The 18918-nt window shown below is 48.0% G+C and overlaps 1 protein-coding gene across 9 annotated transcripts in view; it reads right to left on the bottom strand.

Moving 5' to 3' along the window:
- Nucleotides 1-1506: 1506 nt before the first annotated feature.
- TNIK (TRAF2 and NCK interacting kinase) overlaps nt 1507-18918 on the bottom strand; it is a 152100-nt gene continuing 134688 nt past the window's right edge. For 8 of the 9 annotated variants that reach the window (XM_032118849.1, XM_032118848.1, XM_032118850.1 and 5 more), the window contains 11 exons: nt 16997-17123; nt 14701-14865; nt 11694-11808; nt 11145-11315; nt 10719-10862; nt 9041-9175; nt 8699-8799; nt 7098-7247; nt 6005-6164; nt 5264-5403; nt 1507-3733 (listed from right to left, as the gene is read on the bottom strand). In XM_032118849.1, coding sequence (XP_031974740.1) covers nt 3650-3733; nt 5264-5403; nt 6005-6164; nt 7098-7247; nt 8699-8799; nt 9041-9175; nt 10719-10862; nt 11145-11315; nt 11694-11808; nt 14701-14865; nt 16997-17123 — 1492 coding nt within the window. In that variant the 3' untranslated portion in view covers nt 1507-3649. The remainder of the gene's footprint in view (nt 3734-5263; nt 5404-6004; nt 6165-7097; nt 7248-8698; nt 8800-9040; nt 9176-10718; nt 10863-11144; nt 11316-11693; nt 11809-14700; nt 14866-16996; nt 17124-18918) is intronic. The other variant, XM_032118856.1, reaches the window with a different exon arrangement.

The following is an 18918-nucleotide window of genomic DNA, read 5'->3' as shown; positions in this document are numbered from 1 at the left end:
CTAAGAGCAGGCTGATGTAGCACATCAGTGGCTGGCACAAAACCGAAATTGCGTGTTCATTTCTCCTCTCTAAGCACATCAGCTGGGGCAGGCAGCAGTGCTGGGGCCACATGTGAGACAGCAGCTCAGGCTGATAAAACACATTTAGGAGAGAGAATTTGGCGCATTTACAGCACTGCTGTAAAGATACCAGAGGTTAATGAGCCCCTTCCCACCCCCAACTCTGGGTGGTGCAGTGTGTCCCAGAATAGAAAAACTGGGAGGCAAACCCAGCAAACCTCTCCTGCTGCAAGTCCCGACTGCACAGATGGAAGTGGCAGCACAGGGCAGGACACAGATGCTGCAGGGCTGTGACAGGCATCCTGTGCCAGGAACTGCATCCTTATTGCTGAGGAAATCTCTGCTGGATCTCCTCAGAGCCGTGCCCAGGTGGGTGACTTACCCCGGACACAGACAGGGTATGACATGGGAGTTCCACCCCCCACCTTTGGGAACAGACAGGTTCAGTCTCTGCCAGCCCACACAATACTCACTCTGGCCCCAATGAGAGAGTATCAAATTGTTGCATGAGCAGGAAAGGACCTTAAGTGGGCTCACGTCGAGACAATGAACTGCAGCACAACTTCAACCATTTCCAGCAACCAGTCCAGCTCTGGGGTTGGGGCCAGGGTCATCTTGAGCATCCCTGTTCTGTCCCAAAACACATAGTGTCAACCCCCAAACCATCTCACAACAAGAAAAAGGCCATTTGATAATAATTCTGAAACAGGTTTGAAAAGATTCAGTTCCCACAAGCAGCTGCTACAGCCTTACCTCTGAGCACCCTTCACCTGGCAGTGGTACCCAGCATCTCCCCAGGGTGGTGGAGCTAACCAGGGCCCTTGCACGGCCTCATGCCAGCTCTCAGGGCTTTTCTTCCATTTACCATGACTCATCCCTGAAGTTATACAATATTTCACAGCAACTCTGTAAATAAGTGAATCTTCAACAGGCTCAAGCGATCCCTGCATGCACAGACATTACTGCTTTTTCCTCCTGCAGCACTGCACAGCTGAACAAATAGATTTCCTTTCCTGGGTGAAAAGTCCCAGAAACAGGGTTTTAAAATGAGCCCCAGGTTTTATTTCTTTAAACACTAGTAATAAGTAGTTTCTGAGAGCACTGATCAACCATAAGCACATTTTACTTAGAGCAAAAGACAAGCAAATCAAAGCTAGTAACATTTGGAGGGGAAATGTCTTTATAATAACCATGAGTTGATTTTGTAGAAGAGCAGTTTTCAGGTGGTGAAGGTCCATCACAACATCCCTTGGCCACTGCCTATTGCTGGGCAGCATCACAAGGGACATGTCCCACTTCCCTGCACTCTTCCTGTTCCAAAACCACCTTCCCAAGAGTCTCCAGACAAAGACCATCATGGCTGGGAGCCCTTGAAATCCCCTTTACCTCCATGTCCTCCAACACCCCAGGTTTATTTACCCAAACATAAAAGGCATGGCTTAATGGTGAAGTTTTGTGTTTTATTGTGGTTGGCACCAGAAAAGCATTTGCTCTGTGTTATCTCCATACACACATGCCATCAACAAGACTGTGGCAATATTGGCTTATTGTGATTTTTGCTTCAAATGATTCTGAGATTTAGAAAAATACATTCACAAACTACCTGAGTCATTTAAACTCAACGACTTCCTTCTATTTCATCACTGTACCCAAAAACCCGTAATAAAAAAATCATCCAAAGCTGTGCATTTGTCACTTGAAATAGAACAAAACCACCCCAAAACAGTTATCAGTTTGCAACACAATAAAAGCTCTGGGCTTTATTTAATTTGTATTTTAACCACAATGAAAATACAAAGAGCTGGTGGCAATCAGTGTTGGCGATGGGATTTATATGGGGTTTGAATACTAGTATTGTGGTCCTGTGGCCATCCCTACACGCTGCAGGCTGCACCAGCACAGTGGGAGGGTGCCTGGTGCTGGAAGAAGGCACCACAAAGCACATCCCACCTGTTTTTCCCTGGACTCCACATCCTGGGAGTCCCACCACTGGCAATCCCTGCGGTACCAAACCCTGACACCCTGCCCACAGAATGCTTCAGGTGAGGGTGGCCCAGCCCATCCCACCCCTGCCACCCCACATCACCTCTTACCCTTGATAAAGATTCAAGTTTGACCAAGTCCTGTTGATTTAATCATTTTTTAATAAAGCCATCGTTACTGAGTACACCAAGATTGCCAGTTAAGCTCTCTATATGTCGCTGGAGGTAACAGCGCTGTGATCGACAGCGGAACGGAAAAAAAAACCGAAACCAAACCAAAAAACAAACCCCAACCGAAACGAGGTAGGTTAAAACCAGCAACACAGACCTTGTTATGCGACACCCCAACACCACAGGCGGCCATGCTTGCAGCTACTGAGAAAGAAAACCCCAGATACGCACCGAAAACGGAAATCAACTGAGCAGAGTTTATAAGGACACGATTCAACCTGAACTAAACACACACACACGGTTCGGCACAGATGTTGTCTTTCACTGTATGTTGGGTAATTCCTAGGGAGTGGAGGGGGTGGAAAACAAGTAGATTCAGACCCTTGGCCGAAGAAATCACACATATATATATTTTTTTTAAGCTCTTTACAAGCCCAATCTAGCAACGTGGGGGACAGGCAGCTTGTTTCGTGGTCCCCATCCCTGTGCCGGCTGCTTCCGCACGCCAGTGCCCGGCTCCGGACTCGGGGAAACGAGCGCCCACAACCTGCGCCGGCTTTGGCAGCACGGTCTGGTGCCCACGGCATCCCGGGAGCCGTCTGCGGCCACAAATCCCCCTCAGGGGTGAGCACGGGGCTCCTCCGACAGCTCCGCCGTCCTCTCCTCCTCCGATCCCCTGTCCCGGTGCCCGTGGCCAAGCCCCGGGGCCGGCGGGCACCTCTGGAGCAACAAGAAAGGGCACCTCTGTCCCTATCAAGACACACCATTATGTGAAGATCCATATAGAAATATGGATTGACAGACTTGACAAAAATGGTAGCTGATTTTTATTAGTCTAAGGCTAGTAGTTTAGCCATTTAAAATCCATTTCCCAAAAGAGGGGAAAAAAACCTATTATTTTTTCTCTTCTTTAAAAATCCGTTAAGCCGTTGCTGCCAAAAGCAACATGTAAATGTTGGTGAAGGCAAAAGATTTCTAAAATTACCCAGCTATATGGTTATGGCCTTCATCACAAAGATAAAAGGTACATTTATTGTGCTGTCTCTCACCAGATTTAATTGGTAACTTTACAACATACTATATATTTGATGCTAGCAGGCAGACAGAATTAAAAACAGACTTTTTGACACTGTTTCTTTCCCCGTTCTTACAAAGTAGGGGACAAAGAAAAAGTAAAACTAAAAAATAAAATAAAATAAAATAAAGGAAAACTCATAACCCACTATAACACAGCGTAATCAGGAGACCTCGGGGGTTCCAAGCGTGAAAGTCCATCCCTGGCTGCAGTCCCTGCCCCGGGGCTGGCGGCACCGGGGGAGCGTGGGGAGAGGGTTCCTCAGTGCCCTCCACACCTGCCTCTACAGTGTTAGTCCATGTGTTTAATGTCCTTTAAATTACAAATAATGCCATGGTGGTGAGTGCCAAGTGCTCCTCTGTTACCAGTTCATCATGGAGTTTCTGTTGAGGGTCATGAAAAACACTTGGCTGCTTCCTCCGGATCTCACCGATGCAAAAAATACCTGTTTGGAAAGAAAAAACCCTTATTAAATACTCAGAGGATGGAGCTAACCCATGCCAGACTGGGATTAAATTGAGCCACTCATTAGTAAATGCAGTAATTAAAGCTCTTTCTCTCTCACTACCAAAAGGAGTTTGGAATGCCTTAAAAATACCAGGTTTTACTGCCACAGCATCATTTATTATGAAGTACTAACAAAAAACTGCTGTCAGTGGTCTGGATCTTGCTAAACATTCACCATTTGGGTCGATATCTGCCTCAGTCTGAAATGGCTTTTTTTGGAAAAGTTAGTCCTGGTATTTCAGCTATTCCTGAAAGTAAAGCCCAGAAAAACAACTTCCCTTCAACATGCTCAAAGCACAGAAACGGATCAGGACTCTGGATGAAGAACTGGTTTGGTGCTTCTAGCAGGATCCACCAGCATTTGATCCCAATGGGAGTCTTAAAAAATATGTAAGTTATAATTTGCAAATATTGAAGCAGACAGTCTGAAGCCTCTGTCCTTATTAAAACCAAAAATTACTCAATCTTACCAGTTTAACCAGTTGTCCAGAAAGAGAAACATCTGGGTTTAGTATTTCAAACCCATCAGTGATCAGTTGGTTCCAGTATTTTAGAAAGATCAAGGTGGGTTTTTTCCAGCTTTGTTACAATTAGATTACACTTAAATTAAACTTAAATTCAGCTTCTTGGGCAGCTTCCCATGACATACTCAACTGCAAAGTTAGGATACATTTTCCTGTGGAGCTTCAGCCTAACTCCATGCCTCAGGTAGGGCAGTGCTCAGCTAATGAGCAGTTGTTCAGTCACTAAAGTGATCATGGCCTCAAAGCTCACTTACTGCACATTATTAAACCCTGCTCTGGGGACACAGCAACCAGTTTCTTCACTGGTTTTGTGATTGTGTTCATTATGAAAGATCTCCCTCCTGCTTGGTCCTGACTTATCTTAGTGAAACCTTGTGAGAGGAGGGAACACCACCAGCAGAAACAGACCTCGGCATTTAACCATCTCTTCCATGCAAATATGCCTTTTCCTCCAGCAATTCCTCCTCATTCCCTGCCCTCCTTGCAACACCTGTGGCAGGGGTCATCTACATGACAGCCATGCAACTCTGGTGACCCTCCAGAGCAGTATTTTTCTCTGCTGTCCACAGAAACAGACAAGGCTGTAGAAGAAAATAATTTAAGATGCATCAAAATGTTTCTGCGCCAGAGCTCAAATCAGGGTCACTTACACACCCTTGTTGCTACTCAACTTGTTGATTTCACTTGGAAGCCTCAATTTAATGTTCAAATAAAAGAACTGTGAGAAAGTCAAGCAAAGCCAATGCAGATCTCAGCTAGACATGGAAGAGATCTTGCAGGCTGAGGTCTCCCTCCACTGGAGAAAATTAACTGGGAATAAGCTTATGGGCACTTCTTATTAAACAGGACCTTCAGATTAATTATTAACTCAAGACAAACCAGACATAAGGTCTAAAAGCTCCTTGCAGCTGGCAGCACAGATACAGGCTTTGAAGTGGACTTACCTTATCATTTCTTTCACATAGAAACTTTAACCTTTGAGCTCGCTTGTGCATAAATACTCCATCCAAGTGTCCTGTCTCCACGGACCGGATTTCAATAGCTTTCTCTCCCCAGCCCATTATTTGATTGGAATGAATGTAGGCTGTCAAAAGGAAGCGTTTGGCAGGTGTTACAACTTGTGTTGAGTTAAATATTATGCAATGGGCAGAAAAGCTCTCATCAGCTGTTACTCAAAGCCTAAGCAGATCAGTGGAAGAGCTCTGACAGTCCCGCGTGCCCTGCCTGCAGGGACAGCAGCCTTTTCAGAGCACTTTTCATCCAGAAATTGCTGAGCAACTTAAACAGAAGCAGCACCACTTCTTCCGATTTCAGAAGGTCAGGAGCTGGGCAGTGTTTTGCCTCCATGGGTTGTGGAGCTGAGCAACAGCAGAGCCAGAAGAGCAATGCAAGGGTTCCCAGCTTCACACCCAGCCCCCCTCCACTCAACACAGTATCCCACCAGTGCAACAGCTTGCATTATCTTACATTTATCTTATCTCATACTCAAAAATTTCAAATCTGCAAGAAATCACTTGCTTTTATTATGGAAGATCAAACTGCAAAAATTTAGCAGCTGCATCTCAGAGCTGGCTGAGGGAAATCCCTTTTGATAAAAGCCCAAACGACTCTATCTCAGCATTCTCAACTCCTCATCTTACTTGTGGCTTGTATTTTAAGCAGGTGAAGAGGAAGGGTTGACCTACCCACGGAAGTAGGCATTTCTCCCCACTGGAGCACCACGTCTTTAGTTATCCGCCCGTAGGTGTTCACATAGACACCCTCATCCTCGTAGCACACCAGCATCTCCATCCCGTCTGTCTTGGGCAGGATGACAATGGCATGAGGAGTAATATTGCCCTGAATCTGCAGGTGAAACAGACCCTGAGAGTCAGAATTACACTGAATGGACAAAGGGGAAGGGGCAAGGGAGCAGAGCCTTGGGGGAAAAAAGCCCAAACCAACTAGAGAACAAAGCCCTCCCTCCATTCCCCAAACAGGCACAGGCTTTCAGAGATAAGCCTGAAGGGGAATAAACTGTCATGTTTACCCTACCATCAAAGCTGTCTGACACAGCAAGGATAAACAGGTTCAGCAATTACAGACAGATAACAACATACACGCCCCCAAGACTGATGGCTGACACTTGGCTGGAACACAAGCAAGCGACTGAGCCGATGAATCCATCACCAGTTCAAATCAAGGTAAATAAACTCAGAATTTTACAGGCAGGAAAGGGAGGAAATATCCTGTTTTTTAGCAATCATCCTCTAGCTCCAAGGGCAGCTACACTGACCTTCCACCCATATCTACCTTTCCATAGCTAAGACAACACAAAACCATCCCAAACTGCACCAGTATTTCTCCCTCTGCTCTTGCCAGTTCTCACAAAGGAGACTGCTGCTTGGATCAGATTCAACAATTCCTGGATTTGTTTAGTGACACAGTTTCCCCAAGACCAGTTTATGCTGGGCCAGCAGCACGGATGGAGCTTAAATGACCCAACAAGAAAATCCTGCAGAGGATACACTGCTCCATGCAGTAATGCAGTGTACAGACAGATTCTCCTTTCTGTGGGACATGGCAACCTTAAACTTTACTGCTCCTGCACGAGGGCAGAAACAGCCTGTGCAAATGATGAACATGAAGTATGTGACAGCTCCACGTCCTCTTTAAGTGAGCACAGCACTAGGGAATGTCACACCCATCACTGGTCCCTCCTTCTGAGCCCCCGGGAGCCTGTCCAAACCTCACTGATGCCCCGTGTTCTTCAGGCAGCAGCACTGCCTCTGTACTCACGTGAGATGGTATATAGATATCATAGGAGTTCCCAGAATCTACATCAATCACATGGAAACCAGTGTGGGATCCAAAGATAACCTTCAGCCTCTGACCCTCTTCTACAGTGAGATCCACGAGCAGCGGCTTGTGCTGGAGATCTGCAAAAGACTTTTATAATCCCTTCCATGAGCATCACTGAAAACCAACAAATCCCCATTGCAGCAGCGTGATATGGTTTTGAAATTGTATTTGACTGTGTTTCCTACTAAATATGTGGTTATTTATACTGCTGCCTCTCTGTTCCCCTGTCAGATGCCTCAGAGGGTATTCAGCCATCCCAGCAGATCAGTGCCCACCCTTGCCAAACACAGCTCTCTCTCACAAGAGCCCGAGGCCAACACAAGGATTTGGTCTCTAAAGGAAGGCGACAGCTCAGTTTTACATGAGCGTGTGTTCAGTCTCTCTCCGCAGAGATCCGTGACCACCCACCTCCTCTCTTGGCAGGGATCACCGCTCTGGTTTGGGCAGCTGAAATCAGTCAGGTGAGCAAAGACCTGCTTTCCCTGCTCCATTTAACCTGCTGCATCAAGGCTGGGACCAACCCCCAGCCATGGATCAATGTCCCCATGGCTTAGGTGCTCAGCAGGACACTGAAACACCCGTGGGGAGAGGAAAGGGCTCCTGGCACTCTGTGCAAGGACCACTCTGAATCCTCACAGGGAAAATCAGTGAGTAGCATTTCCCTCTCCCAACAGATCCCTGCCTACAAGACAAGGCAAGGATGTTCATCCCCCCAGGCTGCAGGAGCAGCACCAGGAACATCAACCAACACTCTCAGAGCCCATGGAAGTTGGATCCCAGACCATTTTGATGCTGCTGAGCTCTCCATGTCACTGAGCCCATTTATTCTGGCTTTTGTTCAGAAAATGCAAATGTGACCTAATACTGAGTAAGTCCATTTGTGTTGGAAAGATGTAAAATCAGATTACTCAGCATGAACATCTCCACAAGGCATTGCCCCTTGTGACTTGTCTCTGCACAGAGCTTGGGATGAAAAGTGCTCTAAAGGACTAAGTACAAAATACCCACTACTGGCAGGCTGGAGAGGAGGAAGGTCTCCCTCAGGAAGCCGAGGTACGTGAAAAGGGAGAAAAAAAGAGAGAGAAAGAGAGAAAGAGAGGGTCACTCTCCCAAACTTTCTGTCTTGAAACAGAATCCACATTGCAGAAGGGGAGAGGACCTTGAAAATGAAAATAGAAAATCACGCCAGCCTATTTTTGTACTGTATGTTAAAAATTAGTCAGAGGGGAAAAAAAAAAAACCCAAACACAAAAACCCCACAAAAAACACCCACCCAAATCCCCAACTCAATTTTACTCATATGCATTTGATCAGCTTTCTGCACGTTCCTTAAGTAAAGCCTGCTAGCATAAACTAATAATAACACTTCTTCATTGGCCGTAAGCAGAACATATCCAATCTCTTCAGCCAGCAAGGATCCCGTCTCCCATGCCTGCCAGGCATCCTGAGGAGCTCAGCTACATAAGCAGGGTGCTTTACTGCTCTGAGTACAGAAATCTCATGTATTTACAATTACAGAGTGTAAAAGGCAAACATACCTTAAATGCCATAAACTTGTGATATGGTTTAGGAGCCCAAGCGTAGATCTCTACAGCGTTCTTTAAGGCAATCACCAAGAACTTGATTCTTTCGTATTTCACTAAAATAAAAATAAACCCAATTTTAAAAACATTCACTCTCTTTCCGACACATCTCCAGGAACAGCTTCTCAGGCTATCCCTCTCTTGATTCTCATTACATGGAGTCCACCTAATGCATAAAGATTAATTCCAAATTTACTTGTGGCTATGGTCTACCCATACTTTTAATATCAAATTGTCAGGTCAGACCTAAGACTAGAGAACAAAACCACATCTCTTCAGACATTTATTTCCACTCACCGACTTTGTAATGGATGCATCCCTCCAGGTCCCCAACTGTGATCCAGCCCTGCTTCTTCTCCACCTCAGGGTCATTGTGTAAAATCCTGTTTCTCAGCCAGGACAGGTAGTACACACGCAGCTTGTTCTTCTTTCCTGTTGGCAAAGGAAATGTCCCTGTCAGAGCAGAGCACGTCTGCATGGGCCATCTTGAGGTTTCAGTGCTTATTTTCAATCACAAGATGATGGAATTCAAGTCCATTCCATGATAAAAGTAATATAAACAGTAATGGAAAATAGCAATTTAATTGTTGGGTTTTTCCTTGGGAAGAAATATATGGAAAGCAAAGCCCAGCCCTCTGTCTCACAGGCTGCAGGCAGACACTGGAAAAGCCAGGGTTTTGCTTCCCACAGGCTGGAAATAATCCTTTTCCTATAAATCAGTGTTCACAGAGGGACAGTGGGGCTCAGTGGGGCAGTGACCCCAACCCTCATACAGCTAAAAGCTTATCCAACCACTCAGCTACCTGGTTTCGTCCCTTTCCTCTCCTTCATACAACATTAATTCCACCCTGAAGATGAGACAGGAGCTCCTTGACCTGCAACAGGCACTGCTGTTTGCCAGCAAGCCTGGTGCTGGGCTCTGCAATGCTGAGGGGCTGCCAAATTCCTGCACGGCTGCCTGCTCTTGGATGGCTGTGACATGGCTGCAAAATCCCTGTGGCTGCAGAGCCCCCGTTACAGGGACAGGACACAGCTCACACCAAGCCTGGTGGGACGGGACCCAAATGATAAACCCTGTCTGCTCACAGGTTTCCACAAGTCCCCAGGACTCATTCTCAGCATCATCTTGGGGCTTGGTGCTCCCCCCACTCATTTTCCAGCTGTACTAAACCCCTTATCCCTACAGCTGTATCCCAAAACCACAGGGGAGCTGCAGACCAAGGTAAATGATGGAGCTGGGAGTTTGGAGCCCTGTCTGAATGGAGGCAGCAGGAATTTGCAGGTGAATGCTGAGCAAGGCCAGGGGGTGTTAACAATGTGAAAGCAAATAGAAGGATGATATCAAGCAATTTCCTAATGAGCATTATCTTGCTGCCCTCTGTGAGCTTTGTGGGACAGGTATCAGCAGGAGAAGACTCTGCCCTGGCTCCGTCACCCGTGTGCTCCTCGGGGCTGCTCTGCAGGAGGATGCTGGATGCTCTCCTGGGAGGCTGGACTACAGAGGTTTTGGGTTTTTTGCCAGAAATCACCCCATGAGCCTGACATGAGCACTCTGGAGCTCCCAGCTAAACATGGGCACAGTGAAAAGTCTGTGGCCCTCACAACACTTGGGACAGCCCGAGCACAGCCGTGGTCTGAACTGGAAATCTGAAGCCATGGATGATGGCTCCCTCAGCCAGAGCCAAACAGAGCCAAAAGCAGAGCTCTCTGCCCCTCAAGCTGCGACTACCTGCCTTGCCTGTATCCTGCACCCCCCTTCACGGCTAAAGGAGGCTGGAGATGATGTGCAGTCAGCAGGTGAAGGGACCAAACTCTCTTGAAGGCAGATTTAACTCATTTGATTCCGGAATAAACCACCTCCATCTCCCCTGGGAGCTTCCCTCTGACACCAGTGAGCAGGTTTTGTCTGAGCTGGAACTACTTGGGGCTTGTGGCCGAGCAGGTGAATGACGGGCTGAAAACACGAGAGGAGCACCTGATATTGTCACGAGGACGTTGAGGCCCTCGAGGACGTCCATCTGCTGGAATCGCCGCCTGTTGATGAGGTTGTACACCTTTCCTTGCCCACTTCGATCCAGCAGCATCAGGCCATTCTCTGTGCCCACCAGCAGATTGACACCTGGAGAGGAGAGGGCCATGGGCGCCAGGAGCCACGGCTGCTCCCAAGGACAACACCCCGAGCTCGTCTCTGCTGCCACCCAAAGTGTGGCCAATCCAGCTGATGCTGGGACCTTCCCATGGACAGAAAGGGTCACTCCTAGAGCGCAGGGGGATGTGAGCCTTGGGGGAGGGAGAAGGGGCCAAGTAGAAGCAGGGCCTTGGTGCTGCGGTGACACATTCCCGTCCCAGCACCACGGGCTCCCGGGAGCCGCGCCGAGGGCCGGGCGTGCCCGGGGCTTACCCCACAAAGCAGCACAGAGAATCTCCGAGTTGAAGCGCTTCTTGTACTTCCGGATCTCCGGGGTGTCGCTGTGGGGACGGATGTTGGTGGGGTTCACGTTCACCACCGAGATCTTCCGCGCCTCGTTCAGCTTGGCCTGCTCCTGCCTGAGCAGCTCGCTGGTGAACAGGGCTGGCAAGGAAACACCAGAGGACAGGGAGGGGTGATGGGTTAACTGTTCCGTCACCTCTTTTTTTGGGACACAATGACAATACTTGGGTTATTTCTCAATGAGGGAGGCATCACTGTGTTACAAGACATTAGTTTGCCCAAGCAGTCAGGAGGGTGGATTTCTGCTGCTCCCTGTTTCCTCCCAGACCTTTCTGGTGGCATTTTGCTGGTGGGGGAGAAAAAGATGGATGGCAGCTGGAGAGGGCAAGGATACAGGCAGTAGTTATGTTTGGACAAGAGTGAGTGAAATGTAAGAGAGGTTCACTGGGGTTATTCAGGCTCCCCGACCTGCTTTTCCACAAAGCACTCCCATCTCAAACTGGCCACACTGCCTCCTACCAGTAGCAGATGACTCTTCGTCCTCGTCTTCATCTTCATCGGTTGGCGAGGTCTGATACACTCTGGTGTCCACAAAGGGGGTGAAAGAGGCTTTGGTGCTACTTCCCATACCATACTGGAAAATAAACAGTAAAGAGAGAGCTCAGAGCACAGAAATAACAGTAATTTTGTGCATCTGTGTACGTGTAAGACTTTCTAATTAGCAAACAGCGCCTGCCTCTGCGGTGCCCTTTTTGAGCCCTCTATGAACATCTGCTCCTCCTCCCCAAAACTAATCAGAAACAAACACTAAATTGGATTTCTGAGTGTCTGTGAGCAACAGAAAATGGGAGGAGCAGGGCCTGGCTCTGCTCCCTCCTCACAGGCAGAAGCACAGCCATGAGGACAGTCAGCAGAGAAGCCACAGGGCCAGAGGCAAAAGCCAACACAGATGAAAACCAATCGAGAATCACAGAATCATTTAGACTGGAGCAGACCTTTAAGATCATCAGTCCACCTGGTTCCTTGTCTGCATGCCTTAAACCCTCTCTGGGATGTCAGGCAGGCGAGGGTTTGCTTTTCCCACTTTCCCATAGCAGCTGAAGTTGGCAGGATGGTGCTAGGAGCCCCTGTGAAGCCCTGGCCTGGGGCAGCTGGCACAGTTTTAAATTGTCCCCAGCATTTCAAGGGGGACTGCAGAAAAGGGCATTTCTAAGTTAACAAAACTTAACCTGAGGGTATCACAGGGAATGCTGGAGCCAATACTTCACTGAGGGAATCTGGGGATGAACACACTGCAGTGTCACATTGCTTTCTTTTTAAAACCGTTGCTTTAAGGCAGAAAATGAGGCTAAGACCACCTTCTGAGCAAAAGGAAATCCTTGCCTTTGGAGTCAAAGTGACGTGAATTCCCACCTTCTTTGAGCAGCTTATCCTTCCCACTCCAGCATTTACCCAGGACATGCTTTATGGATGAGCTCAGTTTAGAGCTGCAACAGCAGCAAAACCCAGCTCACTCTGCAGCACCACTACAGCTCATGTTTTTCTTCTCTGGGACATTGTCCTTTTTGTGAAATTAATCTTCCTCAGCTTTCACCCAGTTACCAAGCCTAGGCTGCTCCCCATGCCCACTGCCACAGACTCCGTGTGACAGCTGCCATGGGGACAAGTCCCCCATGCCGTGGGGAGATGTGCCATGGGGAACACCACCACCCTGGTACATCCCCACTGAAACCAGGCTGGGCCTGTGCCTGTCCTCCAGTGGGCTACAAAGGATTCGGGGGCACAAAAAAACAGGTGTAGGAGCAGCTTCGTGGCTCGTGACTTTTCCAAGCATTTTGGGGCTGGCATCCATGGGCAAGCCAGCATCCATTCCAAAATCAGGCTGCACATCCTGCTTCCCTCCCAACCCTATTCCCTGACAGCCTGGCTGTTTCCATAGAAACGGGATGGATTTCTAAACAGAACATGGCAACTGAGGCCCGCAGAAGGAGTTAACAGCCTGCGGCAGGGAAGGCTGCAGGCACAGATAGCACTACTTTGTGCTTCTCCCCTATCCAAGAAATACATAGATTTTTTTCCCTGTGCTGGATGTCTTTTCCATACAACAATAGCAATTTAAGGAAGAGAAGATTTCAGTATTTGCAGGGATTTCCAGCTGAGAGCCAGGTGCTTTCCAGCAAATGAATTACGAATAAACCCCTTATCCCAATGCACCGAGCATTTTTCCTTGCTCACATTCAGTTTTTCTCCTCAGAAGCTGACATTTTAATAGCTTCCTAGTCTGATATTTAAATATTAAGACTTCATCTTCCTCCAGGTCCTGTTCAACAGCCTCTAAACCTGTGTGGTGGCTTACAAAGAGCATCAAGATGCAGGCTGAGGTCGTGCTTGCATGAGTCACCTGGAAGCCCGTGAACAAAATCCCCAAGTTTCCACTCACACCCACGCCCTGCTCAGTCAACTCTAAAAATACAGTCTTAGATATGGAAAAGATCTTTTTGGTTGATATTCTATAAATGAATACATCTAAACCCGATCCCAGGCTGCATTTCAGCAGCCCCAGGATGACCGTGGAAGGTGTTACTTTCAGGATCAACTCCCTCATTTTTGCTTTTAATGCCAATGAGGAAACGGATAAAAACTTGAGGTCAAGTCAGGCACCATCTGTTCTTACGTTTTATCAATGCCCAATTCCAAGAAATTTTTATTTTTATACTGCTTGTAAAAGTACACCATAAAGTGAGAACGTAATTTCTATGGAAGAACATAGGATGGCAGAACTTTTGAAGCACAATCCACAAAATGAAACAAAAACATTAAATACAATAGCTTAATTAGCACCAAATGGGTTGATTTCTCATGGGAAAAGAGAACTGTGTCTGGTTCCCACAGCTAGGGATGGTGAGCAGGACACATCAGTTCCCTTGGTTTATTTGTCACATCTTGTACTTTTTAAGACTTTTTACACTTTACACAGTTTTGATGTTCAATTGTGTCCCTGTAAAACACCTACCAGAAGAGAAACACTTTGCCATGACAGGAAACACACGATTTTAGACGTGTGCAGGTTTTTCCTACTCTGAAGAACTATCTGGAATTTTGTTGGCTTTGATTTTTGGTGACCTTTTCAGTCATGATAATTATCAGAGGTTGCACAGATGGAAGCTGGGCCCAGTTGAAGCTAATGGCATCACTGGGTCTCAGCACTTCCTTTTATATCCAAGTGTCAAACAAACACGGGACTTTCTCATCAGTTGGCAGCACTCGTGTCACACCACCAGAACTCCAGCTGGTGGGCTTGAAAGACCTAATAAATCTTTCTCTCATCAGCCACAGACCCCTGTAGCAGTAACCCATCTGACTCCCTCGTATTTCCACTACACTCACCCACGTGGACCAGAAATGCAGAGAGGGAAGAGCCAAGAAAGCCAGGGAGGGAAACAGAAGAGCCCCGTCACGGGGCGGAGATGTTAATATTTGATTTAAAAGCGATGCAAAGGAGAAAGAGGAGCCCCCCACCACCTACTTCAGGCACCGAGTCCATGTCCTGTGCATGCGTGGAGACTCGCCCCAGGGCCTCGGTCGGCGTGCCCGCCGGCGAGTGGCTTTGCTGCACCAGGTCAGGCAGATTGATGTGACCTGCAAAGCCATTGCTGGCTGCGTGGCCAGAACGCTTTTTTTCACCAGAGGTCTGCAGAGACACAAGGCATGAGGAAGAAAGAGAGGGGGCGGGGGAGGGAAAAGAAAAAGAAGAGAAAAAAACCAAAACTAAGTTGTCGGCAGTTCCCCCTTCCCAGAGCAAGCGCAGGAGAAGGACCCTCTCTGTTCCATCCCCATGCAGTCTGGCAAGCAGCAAACCAACCCCCCGCTCCAGGAGAATTAAAGACAGGATTAATGACAAAGTCAATACAGAGTAATTAGCCACGAAACAGCGAGAGAAGCCTGATCACTGTTGTATGAAGAAAAGGAATGTAGGGCAGATTCTGCGCTTGCTCCCGTGGGTGCAAACCCCATGGCCAGCTCTCCTCCCACACGGCCACCGGCCCCTGGCGACAGCAGAATCTGAGCCCTCCATCAGCGTTAGCCTGGACAGCTTTGCACAGCTATGGCAAAGAGCAGCCTGACTGCAAGTGCCAGCACAGCCCTGTCCCATGTTTCTGTGACCCAAACCAGCAGTGAACAGCAGCAGCAGCAGCGCAGGAGCGGCAGAACCACCGGCAGCTCGCCCTGCACATGACGCTCCTTGGGTTTCCTTGGGGTTCCCCTTCCTCTCCATCCCCTCCCTGTGCAAGGCAGGTACTGGGAAGTTTCTCCCTTTGCCATTTTGATGAACTTCACCTACCTGGAGCACATCAATGAGATTGTCACAGAGATTTACCCATTTACTGGGATTAGTGGAAACTCTAACTGGGCTCACCAAGCCCCTGACTAGTCCTGATGACATTTATCTTTTGATTGCTCATTACCATCACCTCCAACCACACTTTGCCATCCCACCAAAGAGTGAAAAGCCCTTTGCCAAAGCCCACCAACCTCAGTGAGACCATCCTCTGATGGCTATGGTGGTGAGGAGGGGAAAAACAGTAAACACCCAGCACGAGGCTACAGTTTGGATTTCTTATCATGCTTTCTCCTCCCAGTGGGGTTTTCCAGCTGCCTGTCTTGCCCATGGCTTTTGAACCCTTCTGCATCCCATTTCTCACACAGCCTCACTGGCACAGCATGGGTTTCACTGCTGTGCTGCTGAACACAAGCTCATTTCAGAAACAGCTGCCAGTTACACAGGACCTTGTTCTCCCACTCACCCAATCATCCTCCCTGATTCTGGGAGGTGCAGAGCCATGGGGACCCCTGCTCTGAACAGCTCCAGTCCAGTGAGGGATGAGGTGGACTGTACTACCACCCCCCCCCAAAACTGATAGAGAAAGGCAGAGAACAGTGACTTCTTTTGCTAACTCCTTCCTCTCTTTCAAAGTTGCATTCATCTTTTTCCTTCATATGCGAATATTTTAGATAAATGGAATTAAGAACTAAAATGCTGCTCAAGTCTCGCTTGCATTTGACCTAAACATCCCTCCTTTATGATTGCTGACTCCAAGCTCCCCTCCCTCCTTCTCCTCTCCCATCCACCACCCTTATGTGCTGGTGGGACACTGACTCCCCTGCTCCCTAACTGCATCCCTACCAGGGCCTCCTGCCCTCTCACCAGGAGTCCAGCTGTCCATCTGCACTTCCAGCAGCATCACCAGAGCGTTCCAGCTACTGGGAAACCAAGAAACACTGAGGGAGATCTTCCACAGCCACTGAAGGTGCCTCCTCTGCCCCACTCCTGCAGTACCATCCCTCAGCATTGCTCCCACCTCTAAAGCACTGGCTCACATCCATCTGGGATGCCCAATGCCTCCCACAGTGCGCTCTGAGCAGGACCAGCCTCTGCTACAAGCCCCCAAATGCTCTACAAACACTGCACGGCTCTAACAGTCACAGGCGGCAAAGGCTGGGAAGAAGAGGGGAAACTTCGGGCCAGTTCCAAGTGAATTAACTAAATGCTGTAAATTGAAGGTAACTCCTGCTGCCTGGAGCCATTTGCAGGAGCCTCCTCCCCGCGTGCCCTGGCACTGCCATTCACTGCTGTTTGTAGTTCTGAGAAACATTTGCACTTGTCACATTTGCTCCGAGTGTAAATTGCATTAACGAGAGCGCTAACGAGCACAATTTACTCCGTGTTTTGTGTTCCGGACACACAGCACTGTTAGTTTTTGTGCTTACATGGGCAAAACCTCCTGAAGATGCTCCATGGAAGTGTTTGTTTTACAACTTACCTCCCTCACCATTAAAGTCCCTTCCCTTGAAATATTGCTAAACGTATCTGCGTGGGAAGTCTCTAGCCCATGGGTTGTCACCATTCCCAGGTTGTACGGCTCGTTGCTTCCAGGAATTCCTGTTGGTCTGGGGACAGGATGGAAAAGCATTAATGATGAGTATTTCCTCTGTTAAACTAGATGAAAAATCCTCTAGTACCGTATTATTTCAATAAGGGTAAGGCTCTGTATCTCCCAGGAAAAAGAGTTAGAAAAATATATCCACTTAGCTGTATGGGGAAGTGATTGATGCTGCCAGAAATACAGGACCAGGGTTAGGTTGATAAACTACAGATATAGCACAGAGACCAAAGAGAGGGACCATTCTCTTTCTTATCCCAAGGTGTCCTGAGAGGAGTACTGATGAACAGGTAACAAGGAATGGCACTCCTGCTCTACTTTGTGTCATTTTTTTCTACTTAAAAAAGCTACAGAAACCCAAAATTTACTCCCTTTATTCCCCATCTCAACTCCTGAAAAGGGAACACCAGAGCACCTGATGGCAAATAACAAGGGAGGGGTGGGGTTTGGAGAAGGTGTGGGCAGGAGGACAAGTTGTGTCCTGTAGCTTTCTGCTGTTTTCCCGGTGAAAATGTAGCCCTAACCCGTGGTTTCACCTTGAAATTTCCATGCTCCTATCTCAAGAAGGAGGCTGGAATTTATTAAATTTTAGGACTGCCTGAGACTGGATGTCACAGGTGCTGAGCAGCCCCCATTACTTTACTATTACATTCTTGGCAGCCTGGGTGCTTAAATATAACTTGAACAAATCCTCAGGCAAATGACAAGCACCCCTGGATGATCAGACCTGTTACTTTGCATTTAAAAGCCACACAGACCACTTGCTTCCATCAGTGTGAGGCAATGCACTCTTTAACTCCTGTGCACACCAACAAGCCCGGAGGCTTGTGAGGGAGCCTGGTCGGTGAAAAGCCAAAACAAGCCTGCACTAATCATGGGGTTACTGCTCCAAGGTGAGAACTGAGCCTTGGGGACCCCAAGGTGGGACTGGCTCCTTACCTGTATCGTATCAAACCTACAACTGGACAAGCATCACAAAGGCACTCCAGACAACAGCGTGCCATATTCCTATGGCACCTTTCATGAGAGGAGCTCACACCTCCCCACCATTAGCCTTTCACCAAAGGATGAGAAAATAGCAGAGTTATTCCAGTTTTAAAATAAGAAAGCAGGGCCAGAGGAGGTTATGTTAATTTTGAGACCGTACAGCCAGTGAATGAATGGCTGTGGTAGCCTTGAGGTCCCAGATTTCCACGTCATCCTGCAAGAATTCCCTGGCCACAGGCAAGAGTTGGCTTGCACAGCTCAAGGAGAGGGAGCTGAAGGGAGTCATCAGTGTTCAGATGGAGAAATGGTATCTCCAGAGGAGGAGGGAATAAACAACCCCTCCTGTCCACTGGGACACAAAGCAACGGATAGGTTTATCCTGCAGCAGGAGAGACCTGGATAGAGCTGGAATGAAGAGCAGCCAAATGTTCAGGGAGGATACTCAAGGAAGTTTAAACATGGGTGACATGAAGATCACTCAGAAGGTGCAGCAGAAGATGAGATGATCTCTCTTGGCCCCACTTTCCACTGACAAACACTGAACACAGAAAAATAAATCTCTGACAAAAAACCACCGCAGTACATCGAGGCTGAACTCGAGTTAAGGTCCCTTTTGTGAAATAAGGGTGTAACTCAGAGCATTTGCTTTCTTTTTTCCCAGACATGGGCCAGTGCAGCTCTGCTTGCAGACACCCCTGCATCTCCACCCTCCATCTCTGGGACATGACAGAGACAGGACATTATGGGACATGTGGCATTGGGCTGGCAGGGGCTGGGGGCATCCAGCTCACTGCTGTGCCTGTCATCCCCCACAT

The sequence above is a fragment of the Corvus moneduloides genome, chromosome 10 (genome assembly GCF_009650955.1).
Source record: "Corvus moneduloides isolate bCorMon1 chromosome 10, bCorMon1.pri, whole genome shotgun sequence".
Lineage (NCBI taxonomy): Eukaryota > Metazoa > Chordata > Aves > Passeriformes > Corvidae > Corvus > Corvus moneduloides.
The sequence above is the reverse complement of the archived record's forward strand: the minus strand, read 5'-3'. Positions and strand labels throughout refer to the sequence as shown.